Raw genomic sequence first — 23,416 nt, 5'->3', positions numbered from 1 at the left:
CCACGATCTCACAAAAGCAATTTCTATTAACGGCATTTTCGATTGAAAAGCTGTTTGAAGAAATTAATTTTTTGATGCTGTGATATAGACCCAATTTAAAACATGGTAGAGTTAGATGACAGCACTTGCAGAGAAAATTTGAGATTTTCTGCTGTGCCACAGAAACAGGAAGGAATAGACTGTATTCATTTAATTTCATTCTACAACAGGATTTGTTGATTGAAAGGGCACATTGAGCATATGGTCCAAACCTGGCTATAAGAAAGCAACCAAGACCTATATTAGTAAAGATGCACTCATGCCACAGAAGGAATTGATCCTGACAAAACTGTGGCAGAAGGACAAAGTATTAAAAATTGGAGACAACAGAGTGTTTGTAGAAAATGATTATTCACTGTATACCAAGCAGAAGTTAAACTGATTTATCCAATCAGTCAGGGAATGTTGGTAGGCAGGCATGAGATTCAAGCTGTTGTATCTATCTGTCTTCAGAATATTTTTTCCATAAGATCAAAGACATTTTTTGGATGCAGAACAGACTAAGGAGGAAATAACTATATATTCAAAAAAGTGAGCCAGCAAACATCAGGGAACTTGCTGTGTTGTTTTTCTGACAGTAAAATACTCAGAGACTTTGCTACTGAATCTTTTCCAATATTCCAAAGGAAATACTTGAGAGACAGAAAAAAATTGCAGGAGTTGACTCGAAGAATCAGGAGTACCTTAGACTTGAACTAGAGTCTGATGTTGGGGAGATGGAGATCAGCAGGAAGAAGACCAGCAACACTGAAATTATTTATTTATTTAACATTTGTTTACCAGGAAAGTCCGACTGGACACAGGTCCTTTTTCAGTGGAGGCCCGGGGAGAAAAGCTCCACAAGTAACAGTAAATTTTAATGCACAAATTACAATAATCAGCAAAGTATAAATTAAACAAAAAGTAGTATATGTAAGAAAATACAAATTTGTTACATCATGACAGCAAAACCTAGGCTTTGAACTTAGCTAGTACTGTTTGTAAAGTATGACTTATGTCAAGCTGTAAGGTTGAGACAGGCCAGTAAGATAAAAGATTAAACACAGGGGGAGAAGTTGAAAATGGTTGGGGCATACTGAGCATTCACAAGGGGTTAGTACAGGAACTTAGCCACTTATTTTTTAGATGAGCTTTAAGTGATGGCTTAAAGTGGTTAGTGGACTAGATTGAGAGAATGGAGTAGTTCCATATATGAGATATATAGCTGGAAAATAGTTTCTCTTGCTGTGTTGTTGGCCTTGGAGACTGTGAGTAAGTTCTTACTGTTGGACCAAAGTTGTCTGCTGGAACTGCAAGGAAGGATGAGATTTTGTAGTGCAGTTAATTCTGGTTGGTTGTATTACGATTTTATGAGTTAGAGAGAGTTGGTTGTAAAGAATAATGTTGGGAAGTTCAAGCCAGTCTAGTATCTTTAAAGCTGTACAGTGATATGTTCTGTATGGGTAGTCAGATGCAAACTTAGCAATTTTATTATAACATGCTTCTAGCTTAGATAGGTAGTTTTCCTAAGATTAGTTAAAATTGGATAGTCGTATAGTAGAGGGGAGAGCGGATGGGTTTGTGGTAATGTAATTTTGGCCCGGAACCTTTTGTGCCTGTATGGACTTCTAAGTTTCTTATGGACTTTTTTACTGTTAGGGAGAGAGATAATTCAAATTTAAGGTTATTGTCTATTTCCACTCCGAGAAGCTTTGTATGGGTTGTTAGAAAGATGACAGTATTCTCTTTGGCTATTATGTTAAAAGGTAGGCATGAGATAGATGTCTTGTTAGGTTGGAAGAGTAATTATTTAGTTTTGTTTGGGTTCAGGATTAGATGGGCATTGGCTAACCATGTTCAACAGAAGTGAAAGATTCCCGTGTTTGAGAATGAAGAGGTGATACAGAAGGCAGGACAGGTAAGTGTTGAATCATCTGCATACTTTGTTATAGAATCATGTGGAGTGGCTGTGTGCAGATTATTAGTAGAGAGAGAGAAAAGGAGAGGACCTAAGATAAATCCTTGGGGGACACCAGTGGGTAAAGGAAGGCATGGAGACCTTGCCATAGAACAGATTGCTGACAGCCAGATAAATAGTTATTAAACTAAGCTGTGGAAGATGGTGAGAAGGATAGTTCAGTTAGTACATGTATTAGTTTGAAATGGGAGACCATATCAAAACCTTTTGATAGGTCTAGAAAGATGGCAGATACAAAGCTGCTGCTGTTCCTTTGCTGGTTTACAGTATTAGTGAAGGATAACTAAGCAGTAGTGGTACTATGCGATGGGAGAAACCCATGCTGAGTGTTTGAGAGAACGTTATTTGTTAAGAATTTCATGACCTGGAGATGAGTTCACCTTTCGAGTAGCTTAGAAATTAGTGAATAAGTGGGAGACGGTAACAATCCAATTTTTTATGAAAAAGGCTTTGTAAGAAATGGTGTCTGATGAAGACTAGACTTTTATTAAATTTGTGGGTGGACAGCAAAGCATATACCCTCGAAGTACTTTTTAGTTGAGGAATACAATACACTATAACAATGGAAGATAGGCCAGACAAAAGCAAGTTTAATGTTAATATGCTTTGATTTTGAGCTGCTATGGTGGGGGTTGTAAATGTGGATTGATTATAGTATATGTAGAATTAAGATATTTTCTATTAGGATTATAAGGGTGAATGTCTAGATTAATGCCTTGGCACTTGCCTTAAGCTATACACAATTTTTTTGTAACAAGTAGGCTTGAAAAATAAGACAAAATGATGAAAGCCGTAGAAATGTTGAGTTTTTTTATATCTGCAAAGATGTTAAAGAGTTTTTTTTTTCCATTTGCAAATGTTCAGTGGGAGTCAGGTCTGCACCCTAAGGCAGTTCATATATAGATGAGCTGTCTGCAGGTGCAGGCAGTTAATCTTCAGAATTCTGAGCTTTCTTTGCTGAGGGAAATGCAGATGTAAAGCTTCAATGACTGGCAATTCTTTGAAAAAAAAAAAATAAGGTTTGAAATTATTGCAAGGGAATAAGGGATAGCAGACACCCTAGCAACCGTAATACTTTAATGCATTTATTACAACAGCTTAACAATTTAGTTTTATTTAAAGCTAGCCAGTTTACTGTTATTTATGCTAAAAGTTAATACTTTCTGAAAGTAAACAAGGTGTCTGTGTTTCTGTTGCATGGGAAGTAAATACTTTCAAACATGTTCTTTTCAGATCCTTGCCTTTTTTAAAAACAAAATTGGGAGTAACACTGTATGCCACAGTACTCTCTAGTTTCCTAGTTAGAGCATTGCCTTTAAATATTTTTGGTTCTGAACAGAGGCTAGGCAATCGTGTGACTACCCTATTAACTTTAAAACTGGACTATAAAAAGACCTGTTTTTTCAAATACTTTTATCTGATTAAGTTTTCTAGTTCTAGAAGATGAAAGTGCTTATCTTACACATTTCATTTCAGCTTGTATCAATAAAAGCAAGTGGATTTTACTATGTTTTTCAGAGCATCTTTTGGTTGCACCTGTGTTCTGTGCAACACACACCTGGGTTTACATAAACTGACTCACAGGTGGTAAATACTGCTGCATATGCTATACATTCAGAATTCCAATCAAAATATACCTGTGCTTCATAAGAAACTTGTGTGGTGAAACTTTGCTCGTTTTAGAGTAACAATCCCTACTAATAATGACAGTCTCTAATTTGCAGTTTAATTTTCTGTTTAGTCTCATCCCACTGTGTTACCCTTCCATGCTTCTAATGTCATGTATCCCTTACTAATTTTCTTCAGTAAATTGCAGCCCTTTCTAATATTTTATATACCTCTATTTGTAGGTGTCCTTTTCTGATGAAATTTCCTCTCTGCAGTCCTCCACTAGCTTAGTTTTTAGAATACTTTTTGCTGTATAACAACGATTATACAGAATATATTCTCCTTAAGGACTTGCATCAAAACCTAGTGTCTCCCTCTATGTGTATCTGTAGACAACTCCCCATTCATCATTGTCTTTTCAACTTTAATTTGTAATCTCTTGCATGAGTTATTTGTTTAAGCCTTAACAGTATTGCTTTAAAGTACCATTTCAAATCAGGTAATCCTGTACCACCATATTGTGTAAAGAGAATCACCCCATCTAACTCTTGCTCTCTTCCCTTCCAGGTAAATTTCCTTAACCCTTTTAATTGTCATTTGCACCTTCTCCTTTGGGTGAGAAAAGTGCACCTAAGCTATATGTAGGAACAGGACACAAACAATTTCTCTACTTGTATCGTGCTATCTATATTCATAGTCAAGAAATTCCAGCTTTGTATTTTTTATATTATTTTGTTTGTCTTTTTTTCATCCATCTGGCTACCATAACAGAATCTTTTATTTTGGGCCCATAGTACAGGTATTGCCAAAGGGCGGCCACGGTGGTGCAGTGGTTAGCATTGCCGCCTCACAGCAAGAGGTTCTCCGGTTCGATCCCCAGCTGGGGTGCCTTCTGTGTGGAGTCTGCATGTCCTCCCTGTGGTCGCGTGGGTTTCCTCCGGGTGCTCCGGTTTCCTCCCACATCCCAAAGACATGCTTCAGGTGGATTGGACACTCTAAATTGGCCCTAGGTGTGTGTGTGAGTGTGCCTTCTGTGGAAGGTTGGGCGCCGGGCTGGCAACTCGACACTGTAAAACTCCACTGCCAATTAATGTGCGGACAAGGTGATCCGCTGTGGCGACCCCTAACCGGGAAAAGCCGAAAGAAGAAGTAGTACAGGTATTGCCAAATCAATGTGCTTGGTTACCTAGTTAACTGCTATAGCCTTTGTTTTATCATAAAGAAATCTGGACAAAGGCTCCAAAATAGGGACAATTTGTAAATATTGCTCTTACAAACTTAGAAAGTTGATAAAATAACAGGTTTTGTATTACGAATTTTTGAAGGGTATGAAGTCAAACTCGTGTCTGTTGTTATCTAACTTCAGTCTTTAATTATTTGCCACTAATTTGCCAGAAAATCACAATTTTATGAAAAATGGACCAAAGATGTGAGGCAAAGGTTTGGACATTCTGCGAAAATCTGTACAGTTGACAGGTATGATGTTACCCTAGAAAAACTTAAAACTGTTACAGACAATGAAACTGTGAAGTCCGATTCTGAATTTCTCACAAATCCAGTACAGCTTCAGCTAATTGGAGGCTGTGTGTGCAAATGCAGGTTTTGAACATTTGGACAGGAGTGCAAGAAGGCAGAGTAAAATATCTCAAATAAATATTCACTGTAGAATTGAAAATTAGTGATTATGATAACTTGTATTTCAGTAATTTAGTATTTTGTAGTTGAATTATATCTCTCTTTAAGGGCTAGAATGTGAAAGTTATCCATGTTTTATGCAATTTTTTGTGTTGTAGAACAGGTTACTCTTTGCAGCCTTAAGTGAATTTTGCTGTGCATAATTATATTCCTGAATGCAGTATTAGGCCTTTAAAGAAATCAGGAGAAGACATGCAACAAAGAAATGTTATAGTCTCACTGCAAATGTTCAGTTTTTGCAGCATCATGCTGTTTCTGTATCCAAATTCACAGCCATTAGGTTTACAGTGAAATTGACATTGTCTGATTAGCAAATGATGCGTTGACTAATGAGGTGCTGTCATTCTTATTTTGACTGTTTTCTTTAAACAGGAAATGGCAGTGTACACAGTTTATGGAGGTTGAAGTGGCTATTAGGCTGTTGTACATGTTGGGAGAGGCTCTTCCAGCATCGCATGGTGCCCATTTTTCTGGGGATACCAACAAAGTTAATGCCGTGCAAGAGATGATGCGAACTGTAAGTGCAAAACATTGTCTAAAGGAAAGCAAAGCAAACAAGGATTGTTATTGGGTGCTGCCTGTTGTAGATGGACAGAAACATTAATGTATATTAATAGATGTGAGAGTGTTCAATCTCGCCTTTGTTCTTACACATGGGTTCGGAGCCGATCCTCGGCTCCGTGCCGGCCGACTGCAAGCTCTGCATCGAGAAGAAGCTCGAGGACATGTAATACCCACAATCCCCCTCTGCCATTACCCCAGATCTAGTTTGCCGCTGCTGCAGTACGCATCGCTGGAGACTAGCTCGGGGCTGTTCAGATAAGATTTTTTATCTTTCTGTACTAAATTTCAGAGAGTTTCTTTAAATTCTAGTTGCTTAAGTAAGAGTAGGTGTGTCAGTGTCAGAATTGTCTATACTTAGAGTAAGTTAACTTGTTAACTTTCGAGTTAGATTTTTCGGGGCCTACCCCTTCTTGGACTTGACTAAAACCTTGGTAGTCTTGCCTTTTTGGCAGTTATAACTGAATTAGACTTCTTGACTAAAAACTTGTGGTAGTCTTGTTTTTAGGCTTTATCAAACAGACTTTTTTTCCCGGATTTGACATTTATTACTGGATTGGACTTTTTACTGGACTGGACTGTTCTTTCATTGTTAATATGTCTGAAAAGATGAAATCTGGTTTTAAACGTTGTCAGTGTGGCCAGAAAATGTCGGTCACAGACAACCACAGTTCCTGTGTCTACTGTCTTGGCCCTCTCCACTTACAAGAGGACTGCTCTATTTGTCACTCTTTTAGTGGGAGGGTCATGACAGATAGGCGCAGGAAACTGATGGATAGAGGATTGTTGAAACCCTCTTTCCAGGAGGCTTTGGATGCTTCAGACCAGGCATCCAAGTCTTCGAAGGGGTCGAAGGCGTCGGAGCCAAAGACATCGGCTCCGAGCTCTTCGAGTCTAGTTGGTTCACCGGTTCCACAGACTTCGGGGCCGAGTGTTCAACTGTTGGCAGTTTCCGAGCCTCGAGTCTTGGAACCGGTGACGGAGCTCCCTCCACCGACTCTATTGAGGTTGGCTCCGTCTTCGATCCCTTCGACTCGTTCTTCTAGAGCCCTTTCCGACACCGACGTGGACCGTGTGGTGCAGAAACTTATGGAGAATACGGCCCTGTCCAAGCTTATTTCGGTCTCCTCTCAGTTGATGTCGAGACTTGAAGGCCTGCCACTATCTCCATCTGTTCCTCCTCCGAGACCTGTTCAGTCTTCGGAGCCGGAAGAAGCTGACCTGATGATTGTGGAGCCCTCGGTGCCAGAACCGTCTTTTTCTCGGTCGGCACCGTTTACCTCGACTCCATCCGATCCGGTACCGGAGTCTCGGGCCCGAAGATCTGTCCTTGGTTCCGGGACCGAGAGTCGGACCGATGTTTCGGTTCCGACTCTCCCTCTTGGGGCCTCGGCACGGATCGATTCGGTTCCGTCCTCGGGGTCGGTGCCTTCGGCTCCTGTTTCGGGGATTCTTCCCATTTCTTGAACCGGGAGATACCTCGACTGGGACCCGGGGCCTTCGACCTCATGAGGAAGGTGTTGTCTACTCAGACAACCACATCAGCAGGTACAACTTCTCCTCCCCGCAAAGGACCGTTATCCTCCTCTGCACCCACGGCCACGTCCAAGCGTCGGGCACCAGTGTCTCAGCCACCCCTGGAGGGTGCCCCCTCTTCCTCGGAGGCTTCTTGGATGCTCCCCACGAAGAAGTTCCTAGGAAAAGACTGTGTAAGAGGAGACACTTGGATTCTCCACAAGAATCCTTGACATCTGATACTGACTTAGATGAGTCAGAAGGGTCCCCTAAGTCACCTTCAGAGGATGTCTCTTTTGCTGACATCTTGGAGATCCTTAAACAGAGAGGTGACTGGCAAGCCCTCCCCCCTTCTGAGGATGAGTCAGTTTTGCTGAAGGCATTTGGTGCCCGTCCTTCCTCCTCCTGGGTCACTCCGCCCTTTGATGAGTTAATGGAATTAATTGCTCGAAGGGCGTGGGAGACTCCTGACACGGTGGAACCTGTCCCTAGGAAGCCAAATAAGTACATCACGGCACCACAGGACAAAGCTTACCTTACCAAAGGAGTTCCGGTAGACGCCATGGTGGTGGCAGCGGCCACGAAAAAGGAGATGTCGGAGTCTTCCTCATCTGTCCATCCGCCTAACAAAGATTCTAGGACCATGGACAGATACGGGAAGCGCATTTTCAGTTCAGCGGCTTTCTCTATGCGTTCCCTGAACTATTTGACCCATTTTACACATTTACAGAGGGATCTAGTCAAAGAGTTGGGAGATACCCTCCAGGGTGCTACAGATGCCGCTGTCTCAGAGAAAGTTACAGCGCATCTCAACACCCTTACGTCCATTGTGAACTTCGTCCATGAGGCTGATATCCTATGCAGCCGAAGGATCGAGTAGGGCAGCGGCTTCAGCGATTGCTCTTCGTAGGCAATCCTGGATGCGCTTATGTTCGTTTGCGGAAGCCTTCAAGTCTTCCTTTACTAACGCCCCATTTGATGGAGCCACACTTTTGGCCCTAAAGTAAAGGAGACCCTTACCCGGTGTGAACAGGAGGGAAAGACTCTGTCTGCTGTCGGAGTCCGTTTTCCACCCTTCCAGACCGTACCCCAAAGGGCAACGTGGTGGGAAAATGTGGTTTCGTAAACCCCAAGGGTCTTTTCCAAACACACAGGGTGATGCCCCTCTAGAGGCAGAGGGGGCAGAGGTGGAAGACGCCGCCCTGGCGGCAGAGGGGTCCAAAACCAAGGTGACAGGGATAACCTCCCTGGCAAACCTTTTCAGCACTCCTGAGAGGAGGCCCGACTGTCCTGCTCTGGAGGCAGTCGGGTCGCTTAGCTTTATACCCTCAGGCCTGGCAAAACCTTTCTTCAGACAATTGGGTAAAAGCATTGTTACCAGAGGTTACAAAATCCGTTTCTATCCACCCCATTCCAAGAGAAAACTCCCAGATGTACCACCCCATCTGCGAGACCCAGCAGCTACAGAAATTTCAAAGCTGCTAAGAAAAGAGTCATCCAACCAGTCCCAGCGGACCAAATAGGATTCGAACTTACTCAAGGTTCTTTTTAGTTCCAAAGAAAACATTGTACTGGAGCCCAATTCTGGTCCTAAGTCATCTCAGCACCTTTGTCAAGAAGGAAAAGTTCGAATGGTCACGCTTCAATCGATCCTTCCATTCTTACGGAAGGACGACTGGATGTGCTCAATAGATCTGAAGGACGCATACTACCACATCAAAATGGCCAGGGCGTCCAGAGATCACTTGCGCTTCGGCTGGGAGCCAGTCACTATCAGTTTCGAGCCCTGCCCTTTGGTCTGACCACAGCCCCAGGGTCTTCACCAAATGCATGGCAGTGGTAGCGTCTCATCTGAGGCGCCTAGGATTCCAGGTGTTTCCGTATCTGGACGACTGGCTCCTGTCTGCCACCACCAGGCGTCAACTGATACATGCCAGGGATTACTCCCTACAACTTTGCACACACCTTGGCATTTCAGTAAATTTCGAGAAATCTTTGCTACAGCCATCACAGCATATCTTATTCATAGGAGCGGAATTAGATACTCGTCAGTTAGTTCTAAAACTTCCGACAGAGAGAATAGTAGCACTTCAATTCAACATTTCCCTTCTGCTGTCGTCCAGAAAATCCCCAGCAAAAATTGTTTTGAAAGTTCTGGGTCTCATGGCAGCTTCTCTCATAGCAATACCATTGGGAAGACTGCACATGAGAGTGCTACAATGGCTTCTATTTGCACAATGGTCATTCCAACAACTTACACTGACTCACGAAATATTGATAACGAAAACATGCAAATCACACCTAAGGTGGTGGTTACAGACTTGCAACCTATCCGGCGGAAGACCATTTGTGCTACCCACACCGTCAGCAACGATAACCACGGACGCTTCCCTGATAGGGTGGGGGGGCATCTTTCAGGGACAGACAGTCCAAGGCGAATGGACCAATCTGGAGTACAATCTGCACATCAATGTTCTGGAGTTGAGGGCAGTGTTTTTAGCGTTGCAACACTTTGCTCCCCTTCTTCCTCCAGGGACCATTGCAGTTCAGACAGACAACATGTCCGTAGTCTGGTACATAAACAAGCAAGGGGAACCAGGTCCTACCAACTATGCAGAGAGGCCATGAGAATTTGGCAATGGGCAGAGTCCGACGGTCGCTTTCTGATCGCAACGCACATCCCGGGGTCATCCAACGTCATAGCCGACAGGCTGAGCAGGGCAATACTATTGCCTCACGAGTGGTCCCTCAAACTGTCAGTTGCGGAAAAGATTTTTCGCAAATGGGGCCAGCCTACCTGCGATCTGTTTGCGTCTCCAATGAACGCCAAATGCAGGAGCTACTTTGCCCTATTACCCCCTCCAGGGGAAGTCCCAAGGGACGCGCTGGTGCACGATTGGCCCCCGGGTCTCCTATATGCTTTTCCTCCATTTCCCCTGATTGCAAAGTTTCTGCAGAAAGCAAACAACCTTCAGAGGACTATAATTCTCATTGCTCCGTTCTGGCCTCGTCAAATTTGGTTCCCCTTTCTCTTGCATCACCGCATTCGGGACCTTGGATGCTGGACCCAGAGCCAGATCTACTGACTCACTCGTCAGGAGTTCCTCACCCATCCCTGGAATCTCTCCATCTAGCAGCTTGGCTGCTCCGCTTCCCTTTTTAGCCAGGTCAATTCCCCTTACATCGGCGGTTCAAGATATTTTGGTAGCTTCTCATAAAGTTTCCACTACAAAGACTTATACTAGTAAATGGAAACGTTTTGTCTTCTGGGCGGAGTCACATCAGTTGGACCCTGTTACAGCTCCGTTGAATAAGGTCTTAGAATTTCTAACTGAATTATTTCAGGAAGGAGCTTCTCCGGCTACCTTAAGAGTACAGTTGGCTGCCATTTCTAACTATCATATAGAAGAAAGTGGTGCACCTATTATGGCTCACAGACTCTGTAAAGCCTTTTTAAAAGGTTCCTTTCATATCAGACCACCAGTCAGAAGCCCGACATCACCGTGGAATTTAAATTTGTTGCTCTCTAAATTGATGCTACCACCCTTTGAACCAGCTTCAAGTTGCACTTTGAAATTTTTGTCATGGAAAACATTATTTCTAGTGGCTATTACATCGGCTAGATGGGTGTCTGAGCTGCAGGCCCTTTCGGTCAAACATCCCTATTTAATTTTTCATTCTGACAGAGTATCCCTACGCACTAATCCATCCTTTCTTCCCAAGGTTTGTTCTACTAGTAATATTAATCAGTCCATTGAATTACCCACCTTCTTTAAAGACCACTCTAATAAATTAGAGTATATGTTGCACAAACTGGACGTCCATAGACAACTCAGATTTTATTTAGATAGAACAAAAGATCACAGGAAATCTGATCAGCTATTTATAGCTTTTGCTGACAGCAGAAAGGGTCTTGCAGTTACTTAAACGAACTCTTTCTAAGTGGCTAACTGATTGTATCATTTATGTTTATGAAAATTCTGATCAAACATTATCAGCAAAACCCAGAGGACATTCTACCAGATCAATTTCTACATCTTTGGCTCATGCAGCTCGTTTACCTTTAGACATCATTTGTGCGGCTGCTACTTGGGCTAAACCACATACATTTATCTCTCATTACAAAGTGGACAGGGTTTCTAGGGATAGGGCAACCTTTGGTTCCACTGTGCTCAAGAACGTTCTCCCTTGAGTTCCTCAGGATCATGGAGCTAGGGACGCTACCCATGTGTAAGAACAAAGGCGAGATTGAACACTCTCACATAAAGAAGTTATGTCCTTACCATAACGTTCCATGTGGAGTGTTCATCTCGCCTTGGTTATTACACTCCCACCCTTCCCACCCTTAGGAAGAACGTTCGATTTGGTGCCTGGTCTGGAGTATTCTCCTTCTGCTGTTGCAGTGTTGGTGTTGCTATCATACCCTTGGTATGTTTGTATATATGTAATTATGTATATAACTTGGCATGTATGCGTGATTGTTGTCTGGTTTGCTTGCAAACTAGATCTGAGGTAATGGCAGAGGGGGATTGTGGGTATTACATGTCCTCGAGCTTCTTCTCGATGCAGAGCTTGCAGTCGGCCGGCACGGAGCCGAGGATCGGCTCCGAACCCATGTGTAATAACCAAGGCGAGATGAACACTCCACATGGAACGTTATGGTAAGGACATAACTTCTTTTTACAGGGAATATAATTGCTTTTTCTGCTGTGTCTTTTTAAAGATGCTGTATATTCAAACTGGCTTTTGATGTTGCAAATTACTCTGCAGTGTTAAGATTCATACAGCTCAGCTATCTTGTTTTTGTTTATGTATAACTGTTAGAAGAAAACTTCTAGTTTTATCTAATGTATCCCTTTGTTGCACATTGCACCCTGCAACTTCTCCAGTTTTCATTTATGCTCTGCTTTCTGCTATCCTTTGTTTTTTTGAACGTGTTAGTGGTTCTGCTTTGTATCATGCATGTAGCACCTTGCTCTGCTTGCCCATTAGTCTTTCCTTGAAGTTGCTCCTAATATACAGGTTAGCATTAATGCCTGTTGACTGTACATGGGTTATGCTTTCCCCCACCTTATCCTTATATTTCACTTTAATTTTGTTATATGAAACCTTTCATGCCTACACGTTTATCAGTTTCACCCTTTACACTGTTTTTAAGAATATTACAATAGGCTGCCCAGCTTCTTCCTCATCCTTCCCCTTTTATCCTACTTGGGGTCTTCCTTTGTGCTATATCATTTAGCCTAATATCCTTCTCTTTATGTTGTCTGCATTAAATGAGCACAATATTTAGTTTCACCACTGCCCTTTATACTGAGTAGCTTGAGAGTACTATTTGTGTATCCCTAGAATTTTTCTTGGTAGTTGTGCAGTTCAGTATTCTGTTGCCTTGGAATCCTACTTGTGTCATTGATCCTTTTATACATTTCTAGTTATGGCTACAGATTTTTTTATGTAGTTCCTTTTGAAGCTTTATTAAAGTAATGTGTATCTTTAGGTCCCTACTTCTCTTTATTTTGAACTTCTTTACCCCCTACCTCATACTTTGGATTAGTTTGTCTCCCACTGAATACATTAATTTTTTTCCCATTTTATTTGTTGTTATTATTCTCATCCCTAAGTTTCAGCTTCCCGTCATCCTTTAAAATTGCCCACCCATATCCCACTTGGCTTCTCCACATAAGATATTCTATAGATGAGTTTATTATGTTATCTACTTTTTCTTGTCAGATGCTTAAGTAAGACAAAATAAGATGTCACCCTTCCCTTAGGATAATATACCTAAATGTCGAATAACAAAACTATCAAAACACATTCAAAAAAAGAAAAAAAAAGCTGACTAAAAGACAGGTTTGGATGCTAAGCCCTTCAGAGCTTTCCTGAAGTTGAAGGGGAAGGAAGCACTCCTTTGCTGGCTTTCAAGGATTGACTGTTTGTGCTGTCCCTTTGCTGGGCAGAGAAGTTCCCTTTGGGGAAAAACTTTCCACATTAAAAAAATAAATAAATATATAGTTATTTTACTTTCCTGTTTAGAAACATTATTTTTAAGCTAGGAGTTTGTGTTTTATCTGACTATCATGAAACTTAAATGTACTTTTAAAAGGGAGTGCAATTTTTCCAGTCAGTTTAAAAGCTGTTAAAAGTAATTGAAAAACTTTTTTCTATAAAGAAATTGTATTTTGCTTTGTGGAGCTGGCTTAGTATTTTGATGTGCTTTTGCTTTTTGCTGTGTTTTTGCATGAAAAAGTGACTTTTATGAAACAAGTAATCTCCATGCTATCCCTTAAGTCTCAAATAACCCATTATACAGGTGTAGTGGGTCTAAAATAAGAAACTTCTCTGTGTGGATGTTGTTCAATTCCTGTATGTCTGTTTAATCACTATATATTAAAAAGTAAAAAAAAAAAAAAATCAGAAAATGGTAGTAGAAGTAGCGAACGTAATGTCCTAAATCAAAAAATAAAAACTTATTTTGAAATATTAATATAGAGTATTAACTCTGTTTTTTTGGATGTCCAAATATAATTTTTTTGGCTTGCCAACTGGTCTGATGTTTAAATATTTCTAACCATGTATTACAATGTCTATGATAAATTGATAAATTCATAGACTTTAACAATAATCTGTTTAATAACAAGTACCACATCATTAATAATTTTATTTAAAGTGCCCAAGGTTTATGTTAAGACATTTAGCAAGTAGGGCAGTACCAGCTCAAATATCACACTGATAAGAATTGGAGGAAGAGATTTGAACTTGGTAAAATATATACCAATAGACTTTTACAACTTAAATCCCTCCCATACCTGATAACCGATATAACCAGTATATTAGTCAGAAAGTTTGGAATGAAACTATCATTCTGTTATTTTTTTTTGTTTTGTTTGGATCACTTGTCTGTGTGCTTAATGAAAGATTTCGACTGGAAACGCTGTCTACCCTGCTTGTATTAATTCTGAAAACCTAATAAAGTTAATTATGTATAATAATAATATTTCAAAATAAGTTTGTATTATTTAGGACATTTTAAGTTCTCTGCTTCTATTACCAGTTTCTGAATTCTTTTTTTTTTGCTTTTTAATGTATGCTGATTAGACATACATGAATTGAAAAATGTCCACACATAGAGGCTTCTTAAAAAGTGACTTTTAAGTAAGACTTTAAATTTTTACTGGCTTTTACTGCTTCTTTTTCTGGGAAAAAGATACCAGTTTCAATCCTAGTAAAAACTACTGGTCCCACAGTTTATCTTTCTTCTGATATTTTAATATATTTTGTGCCTTATATTTATGAATGTAGTGTAGTCATGTTTTACTAAATTAGTAAATGGGTTAATTCTGTCTGCTAGGATTGACATTAATATTTCATAATTTACATGTAATATTATGCTCAGAGTAATTAAAGAATATTTATAAGATGGTGGTGGTGGTTCTGTTTGGATCTCTACAGGAACACTGTGAAAAAGTACTACATTCCTGAACAGAATTTTGTATAATTCTGGTAATATTCCATCTAAACTGGTGGGGTGGGTGTACTCTTGACCTCTGTGCCCCTGTACTAATCCTGACTAACTTTATTTCTTGACCCCTGACTATACTTCACATCTGTAATACCCAAATTATATGTCAAATTGGCATCCACTGATCTATAACTCCTTCTTACTATCTATGAAAAAAAAAAAAAGGTTTACTTACTTTTCTTCTTACTTTCCTATACCCCTACTCTCTGTACATTTGATAGTATTCTCCATGTATGTCATGTGCTACAATATTTTTATTTCCTAACTACTGCATGTTTATATCTTATAGTTATGTCACTAGTAACAATGTCTTAATTTTATCTAATTTTACCTGATTACTTTACATGTATTTCTTTAATGGGATTTTATTTGGTATCATTAGAATTTTTAATTTCGGAGCTGATCTCCCCGGGCCTCTACTGAAAATGGACATATATCCAGCTAGACTAGCCCGGTCAACAAATGTAAAATAAATAAATAAATTTTATTAAGGAATTCATTTATTTTATTTTCATTTTTTTTTGTCATTTATTTTAACATTACTAAGGAAGTTCTTCACGATTTTAACTTGAAATCTAATAATTTTGTGGTCTCTAATGAGGTAGAGTTTAGGAACTTATTTGGTTTAAATGCTTATAACTTAACTAAGCAGGAAATTGATTTATTAAATTATTTAAAGAATGACCACACTATCAAAGTTATGAAACCTGACAAGGAGGAGGAGTAGTGTTGAGGGATACTATGTTGTATAATAAAAAGATTTTCCAGTTAAGTGACCCTGAAACTTGTGTTGTTGTTTCTGACACTGAGGTAGAACTATCATTCAGAACTATAGATATGACTGTGTATGGCCTCCTGATGTTGGGTTACCTTTTAAAAGTAGAATATAATTATATGGGTGTAATTAAACCGGTTATTTTCTCCATTATTGGTATTCTCAAAATACATAGAGATATAGTGGATCCCCCATTATGGCCTGCTGTGCCATCTGGGGGTTCCAAAATTGAACTTCTTGCCAAATATACAGATTTCAAATTAAAATCATTTTTTGTTAAGAATGTTTTAAAGGAATCCTGGAATTTTTTTGAATTAATACATAATATTGAATTTGAAACAGATACTTTATTAGTTTTTGATGGTAAATATTTGTTCCCCACTATATACTATATGACTTTGATTTAATTTATGGAAATGGTGCTTTTTAACAATTTTTTATTCTTAAAGGTGAACATTTTAAACAAATTAAAGGTGTTGCAATGGGTACAGCTTCAGCAGCAATATATACCAGTATGTTGTTTTGGGAGAAGCAAGTTGTTTTTAGATCTTATTTTATTCAGAGTGTAAAATTTTATTCTAGATTTTTGGATGATGCATTTAATGTGGAACATTTCTATGGGTAGTTTGAATCAATTTATTTATTCTGCCACAGATTTTTTTAAATATATTTGCAGTTATAACAAGGACAGTATTAATTATTTGGATATTGAACTAGTTAAGAATGTCAAGGGAGAAAGGTTTGAATCCACTATCCAACATAAACCTACCATTTCGTATTTGTTTTAGAACAGCCACCATCTCTACAGACAGAAATGAAGTCTAGTCAAGGGACAAATGGTGAGATTTTCACATATTTCTGAGCATGGAAGTTTTTTTTAAGAGTTAAGTTTCCTTGGAGGATATGTTGTATGAGAGAGGATATCCATGGAAATGTGAGGATTTGGAAAGGAAATACTCTTCAAAAGGGATAATAATTTTAAATGGGAGTAAGTTGAGAAATAATAATGATACCCGTACTTTCAAATTTGATATAGCAGTGATTTTACCTTTTAATAATAGGAGTAACAAAATTAAGGAAATTATGATAAAGAAATGGAACCTGCAATTTAATACACATGCACCTTTAACGACTAAATTAGATAAGGCTATCCATTTTGTTTTTGAAAGAGAGAGGAATCTTAAAAATATTGTAGAGGGGGAAAACAAGACTAATACAGGTAATGGTAACATGGAGAGTTGTAATTGTTTTTATTCTGCATAGTGGCACAGTGGATAATGTCTCACAGCAAGAGGATCCCCGGTTCAATTCTCAGCTGGGGTGCCTTCTGTGCGGAGTCTATATTGTCTGGAGTCTGTATTCTCCCTGTGTTCGCATGGGTTTCCTCTGGGTCCTCCGGTTTCCTCCCACATTCCAAAGATTCAACACTCTAAATTGGCCATGGGTGTGAGTATGCATGAAAGTAAATGGTGTGGAAGGACTACAGTGGCTTTGTCTCTTAGTGAGATCTTCTGTCTGGTTTCTTTTGAAAGCCATGGTGCAACTTTAATTTTAGTCCTAATTGAGCATGCAGGTGCATAGGTGTCAAGGATGGCTAGGAATTTGGTGTTAAAGTATAACACAGCTTCTTTGAGTGGAAGATGTTTTAGTATTGTCCAATTACATGCCTTAAGTTCATTTTGGAAGTTATTGGGGTTGAAATTTTTACTATCTCTAATTATTTTATAAGCTGTTTGGCAGGGGATGTCTAATTATAAAGGTAAGTAAGTGATCACTTATATCCTCAGGAAGAGTCCTGACCCTGTACATGTGGAGGTGACTATTAATGAGTATCCAGTCTAGGGTACTAGCTATATTGGTAGATTTGCTTATCCTAGTGGGGGAGGATATGATTTTTGTAAATCCATGTAAATTTACATGGGTGGTAGGAGATTCTAAGGAACAAGTATTCCAGTTGATGTTAACGTCTCCTAGAACAATGGTTTCTTGGGGGTAGTTACTAGACAGCCAAGAGTGGATGTTTTCTAATTTACATACATTATTGCCTGGGGAAATATAGACACATAGTATATATATATATACTTTTATTTTTGTTCATTTGAAGTGTAGAAATGAGGATTTCAACGTTATCAACATGTGGTGGTGGTGGGGAAACAGAGGTCAGCTCTAGGGTGGATTTGTATAGTACCACTACCCCTCCACCATTTCTAGCGGTGCGATCTAGCCTTAGTATGTTATAACCTGGTGGTATAACCTCATCTGATGTTGCTGGTTTTAGCCAGGTTTCAGTGAGACATAGTATGTCTGGGGAATGAGTGTCTAAGAGGGCATGCAGGTGGTCGGCCTTATTATTTGTACTTCTAATATTTAGTTGACTGATCAGGAGCGAGCTCAGGGGTTTATTTAGAGTTCGTATGTTACTAGGTATAGTAGTGTTGGGGGTTGAGACTAGCGTGGTTGGGCCTGGATTTGGATGGATGTCCTCATCTCTTGTGAGATTGCATTGAGATCCATTTGTGAGCTTCAAGAATTGTATTATTAGTCTTGGATAACTTTTGATTTTGGGGTTCATATATCTGGGTCTAGTGGGGAGGTGGAATTTTGTGTTCACGGAGTTGGGTATGGGGGGTGCTTAAGCATTCTAATTTATTTGGAATTATTGGAGTGGTGGTTTGGCGTATTGGATAGTAGAAACCTAAGTAGAGCTGATGTTCATAGGCGGTGAGGATAGTCAGCAAGGGTAGTAGGCTGTAGAATAGTAAGAATTTGAGTGGTTTGTCTGCGAATAACTGAGGCATTGTTTGATTATTAGCTTAAGCTTGGCTTGTCATATTGGTTGAAAAAATATGGAGGGTCCATATATTGACTCAAGAATTACTGATTGGTTCTGAAAAGAGGGGGAGTGGCTATAAAATTATAAGTTTAGGCCTATTAGGGGTGGGTGAGATTTGGGGGCAGGTGAAACATGGAGCGAGCCCGAGCACAGCGGGGGCTTAATTTGACCACAAGATCTGTAGAGCCTGTGTGAGCTATGCAAGTACAAAAGGCTTTTTATTTTAAAGTAGTAACTTGTTCTTTTTTGCCTTCAGTATACAATTTTAGGTAAATATGCTTTTAAAAGACTATTTTTACAGCTAATTTGCACACTGAGCATTTTTTTTACCAATTTCCATATATTTATGGAGTTTTTGGGCTAGTTAAAATAGAAAAATTCACTAGGTGAACCTTAGAGATTGTTAGTTACCTAGTTTAATACTGATGGTTGGTTGGGGGATTCAGGGGGTGATTTGTAGTGCTGTAGACCCAGTTCGGCTAAGAATTGTATTACATACAGACAGGATAAAGTTTATATTAACTTTGTCAGATCTTTACGGACTCTAGGGACTGTGCAGGAGACTTTCTGGAATGCTTTCGGCAAGGAGGCGTCGTCTTAGTTTTGCAGCCTTTCAAGGAGTTAGCAGATAGAGGGTAATAGTACCTGGCAATAGATGTGTATATTAGTACATGTGCTTGGTAGAGGACTTTTAGCCAGAAAAATATAACATAGTCATGTACATTTAGTTTTTCATTTACAAGGCAGTAGTATTCAAAGAAATGGAGCTAACACATTTCAAAGTTCTGTGGTGTCCATAGAAACAGCTTCCAAATCTTTAAGAGCTAAGGCAGGCTAAATAGTTTAAGTTCTTATCATTTTAGTCTAATAATGCACAGCCATCTCTTAGGCGCTTCCATATATACTTGGACTAGTCTAGACAAAATGCATCAGATAGATCAAACAGTAACAAGTCACTTCCTTGTATCTTTAAAGTAGTCTAGATAAAATGCATCAGATAATTCAAACTTTAACATGGACAAAATAGAGTGTAGGATTAACGATTTAGTTAAATAACTAGTATCTTACAGTTCCCTTGTGTACATGTAGTGCAGTAGTTCAAAATACATCCAGATACTACAGACCTTAACCTAGCCAAAATGGGGGTACAATGATGGCGTTTTGGTTTACATAGCATATATCTCACAGTCGCTATTTAGACACAGTATTGAATGCCCACATTTTTCTAGATTTAAATTTGGTATATTGGAGGTAGTCCCTAAACACCCTAGAGGTGGATGGTGGGAATTAAATTTAGAGTTGACTGAATTACAGTGGCAAATTAGGTTGAATACAGTCAATGTCCCTGGTATTAGGGACAATATTTCCTTACTACCAATACTCAAAAAGAGGACATTAAAATTATAAAATTATAAAAATACAAAGTTTTTCCTGTTGGATCTTATATTTTATCTACTTTGGCTTTTTTAGTTGATTCACTGTATGTACTAAGTTTTATGTGATTATGTAGTATATTTTTTATAATACAAAATGTACTTAAACTTTGTGGTTTTTTATATTTTTAGTATAAGCATTTAATCACAAGCTTTCTATTCAAGCACAAACATTTTATACAAGCACAAATTTTACTACAGATTTTAACAATACATAAATTTTTTTCTGCAATTTTTTTTTTTTTTTCAAAGATATGGGTAGTTTTTTATGTAAGTTATGTGAAGAATTGGGTACAAATGTATTGCCACTTTAAATGCTGAATTGGATGAATTAATTAGGTGTTTGATCTAATATAAAATTAAGGTTTTTGTTTGTAGTGGTTGTTCTGAAGAAGTCCCCTTGCTTATGCTGAGGGACGAAAGAACTTAACAGTCTTTTATTCTATCAATGGAATTGCAAATAAACTCATTTGCTTAAATGTTTGGATTGAAGTTCTGCTCTTTGGAATGTGATTTTGTCCATATTCCACAGAACTACATAGGAGGTGTTTGCTGTTTGGTTTTGAGCTTTTTTTATACCTGGAGACAAATTTGGTATACTGATAAGTGGGACTTATGACAGGAGTTAATAAAGTTGCCTTTTACTGTATTTGCTACAACATTACCATAAAAGTACATATGCTTTAAATACAAACGTTTTTATGTATAATTTTGTTAATTTGCTTTATGACTATATATTTTTAATTTGTATGTTTTATAAGTGTTTTTAAATATTAGTAATGAACTGGAATGAAGTCATTAAGTTGCTCATTAGATTTGGGGTCTGGAACGGACCTATCAGATTAATTTTGTTTGTATTTAAAGCATATGTACTTTTATGGTAATGTTGTAGTTTGAAAAAGCCTTTGGGTGAAAGCGCTAACTTTGCTAGCTAATAAAAACGTTTTAATCAACATATGATTGTCGGTTCTATTCAGGAGTGATTAGTGACTGTGAAAATTTGTGGCCGTTTTCCGTCCTGCATGTGGATTATTTATTTGCTTTTATCAACAATTTTTGATGCAGGAAAGTTAATCCCTCTTTTGGTTTGGTGCACTTTGGTGTTTTATTTGAAGTAATAAATATGTTAACTGATTGGCTTTATTTAGTTATGTTTTATGATTCATTTAGTTTGGGTTATTTATAAGTGAAGTTTTTGCCTAATCGTTTCCCTGACTGACAGTTATAGCAATTATGTATAGAACACAACTCACGATCTAAATGACAGCAAAGGATTTGTACTTCAACTTTATCTTGTCTCTCAATACTGACAGGAAGATTTCACTCAAACCATGAATGATTATTTTAATTAAAGTGACTACCTTTGATGATCAATTTTAGTAGTCTGTGGGCTCTATCTCCAACATAGGAACTTGGATGCATTTTACTATTGCGACAGTGCAAAGCAATGTTAGGGTTTTCTGCACAGGAATACAGTGTCACTACTATGTATCCTCTGCCTGTTATGGTTGGAAGTTTGCATAGAAGGACAAATGTTATGTGCATTCCCCTCCTACTCTGTACAAGTTCTCCCATTCAGTGTAAATCTTTCTTGTGTTCTCAACTGAAAATGGTATTATACAGCGATGTGGTTTTTACATGGTTACCCTGTAGATTAAAGTTAGAGCAGCCTTTTTTATTTACTATTTGTCTCAGAAAAACTGAGAAGGTGGTAAAATAAAATGGAACATGCATCAGGCAGCTATTGAATAATGAATCTCTTAAGATTGACAGCTTATGTAATAAGCAGGGAAATGACCAGACTCAGAGGATCTGCGCACCACCTTTACAGGTGACTGTTTAATATTCTTTGACTTGTTAGTGCTTTGAGACCCAGAAAATCAAGATTGAATGACAAAAACCAAGTCGGAGAATGACTGTATCCTTCCTCCCAAAACAGTTTTAAGAGAGAACAGTAATATTTCAAACTGAAATCAGTAATTTGCTGCAATATGAAGAACCCAATTATTGGCAGTGTCAGTATGCAAGCACTAATATTTGTTTAGACTTATTTTAAGTTTCTGTATACAAAAAGAAGGATTTGGTGTACATAAGTGTTGAGCTTAGTACACAAGTTATTACTGAAGCTGACCTTTAATGCATTTACTGTGAGAAGATGTTTTGATGAACTGATTTTGAATTTCTTTACTTAGGAGGAGGATGATTAAACACTAAGCCAGTGACACGCAACGTTAACGGTATCTGTCACACGTACTTCTGCCACATCACAGTATATGTTGGCTGATTCTCCTGCATGACAAAATGCTCGCGAACTAAGTGGGAATCCAAAACTCCCCCTAAAAAAAAAAAACAAAGCTTCAACTGTGAGTGCACAAGCTATATATTTTCCATATTCCCACCACAGGGCCATCAGTTTGAAAAATATACGAGTCATTTAATATTTGCAGGCCTAACTGTTTGTGAGCTGCTTAAACCCAGTATCACAGCTTACTCTGTGTAACCACTCCTGGCATCCTCAACTCTGGAGATACATACGTCTCGGTAAGCTCAACCTTACTAAGTTAACTAATTTCATCACTCGATCCACCACATGTCCCATTCACCTTTCACATATTACAAGTTATTACTGGCGATTTTTCACAGAAGATACCTTCCATGAATGGATTTAAGTGACATCACATGATCATTATTAAGCAAATAGAAATATTTTAGGAGAAGCAAAAACATACGAGAAGATTAATTCATCAATATTGCCAATTAAATTGTGACATGCGTTGTGTCTGTAATAGTAAATAACAGGAAATAACCATTTATATGTGCAATTATTTTCAGTTAATTAACAAGATCTGTTATTCCAAAATTATAATAGTAAATTAATCTTCTCATATATTCTCATTATCCTGTACCAAGTCAAACCCATCATGTCAACAATCTGAGAGGACACGGATCTAACCTATTCTCTCCTTTCTATCATCATTTTTTTAAGGCCATTTACTTTATAATTGTTAAATAAACAATATGTAGCTGACTAGAGATGAACATGTGTCACAATACCACTATAATAATACTGGTTCACGTTTCTTATCAATGTCCTTTCAGTAATTTAGTTATCCAAGTATCCCAATAATGATAGAGAAAGGGAAAAGAGAAGAAGAAAAAAGGAAAGAAGAAATACCCAGGAGGATTCATACCATGAAATAGCATTTTAACAAAACCAATTAATTAAATAACTCTAATGAGTAACTTTGATATCTGTATGAACCAGTAAGCCAAAAAAGCACACTCGGAGGGTCCAAATGAAAGTCCAAAACACAATTTATTGAAAGTGAAATAACATAAAACTTAATGTAAAATTTTAACGATTAACTAGGTCATCATTTTTTCGTCTTACTAAGAAACTTCTTCAGAATGGAGCGTACTAAGAACATCCCCATATTTATATGCTACAAAATAGTCCAAATTGAATAATAAACCAATCCCA

The 23,416-nt window shown here is 38.4% G+C and overlaps 1 protein-coding gene across 1 annotated transcript in view; it reads left to right on the top strand.

Moving 5' to 3' along the window:
- The window catches only part of XPOT (exportin for tRNA), a 3,393,313-nt gene that overhangs the window by 1,584,921 nt on the left and 1,784,976 nt on the right, over positions 1-23,416 (top strand). The window contains exon 13 of the mRNA XM_044088045.1: positions 5,672-5,816. Within this exon, the coding sequence (XP_043943980.1) occupies positions 5,672-5,816 (145 nt within the window). The remainder of the gene's footprint in view (positions 1-5,671; positions 5,817-23,416) is intronic.

The sequence above is a fragment of the Protopterus annectens genome, chromosome 11.part0, assembly GCF_019279795.1.
Source record: "Protopterus annectens isolate FY-2018-M chromosome 11.part0, PAN1.0, whole genome shotgun sequence".
Classification (NCBI taxonomy): Eukaryota; Metazoa; Chordata; order Ceratodontiformes; family Protopteridae; genus Protopterus; species Protopterus annectens.
The sequence above is the reverse complement of the archived record's forward strand: the minus strand, read 5'-3'. Positions and strand labels throughout refer to the sequence as shown.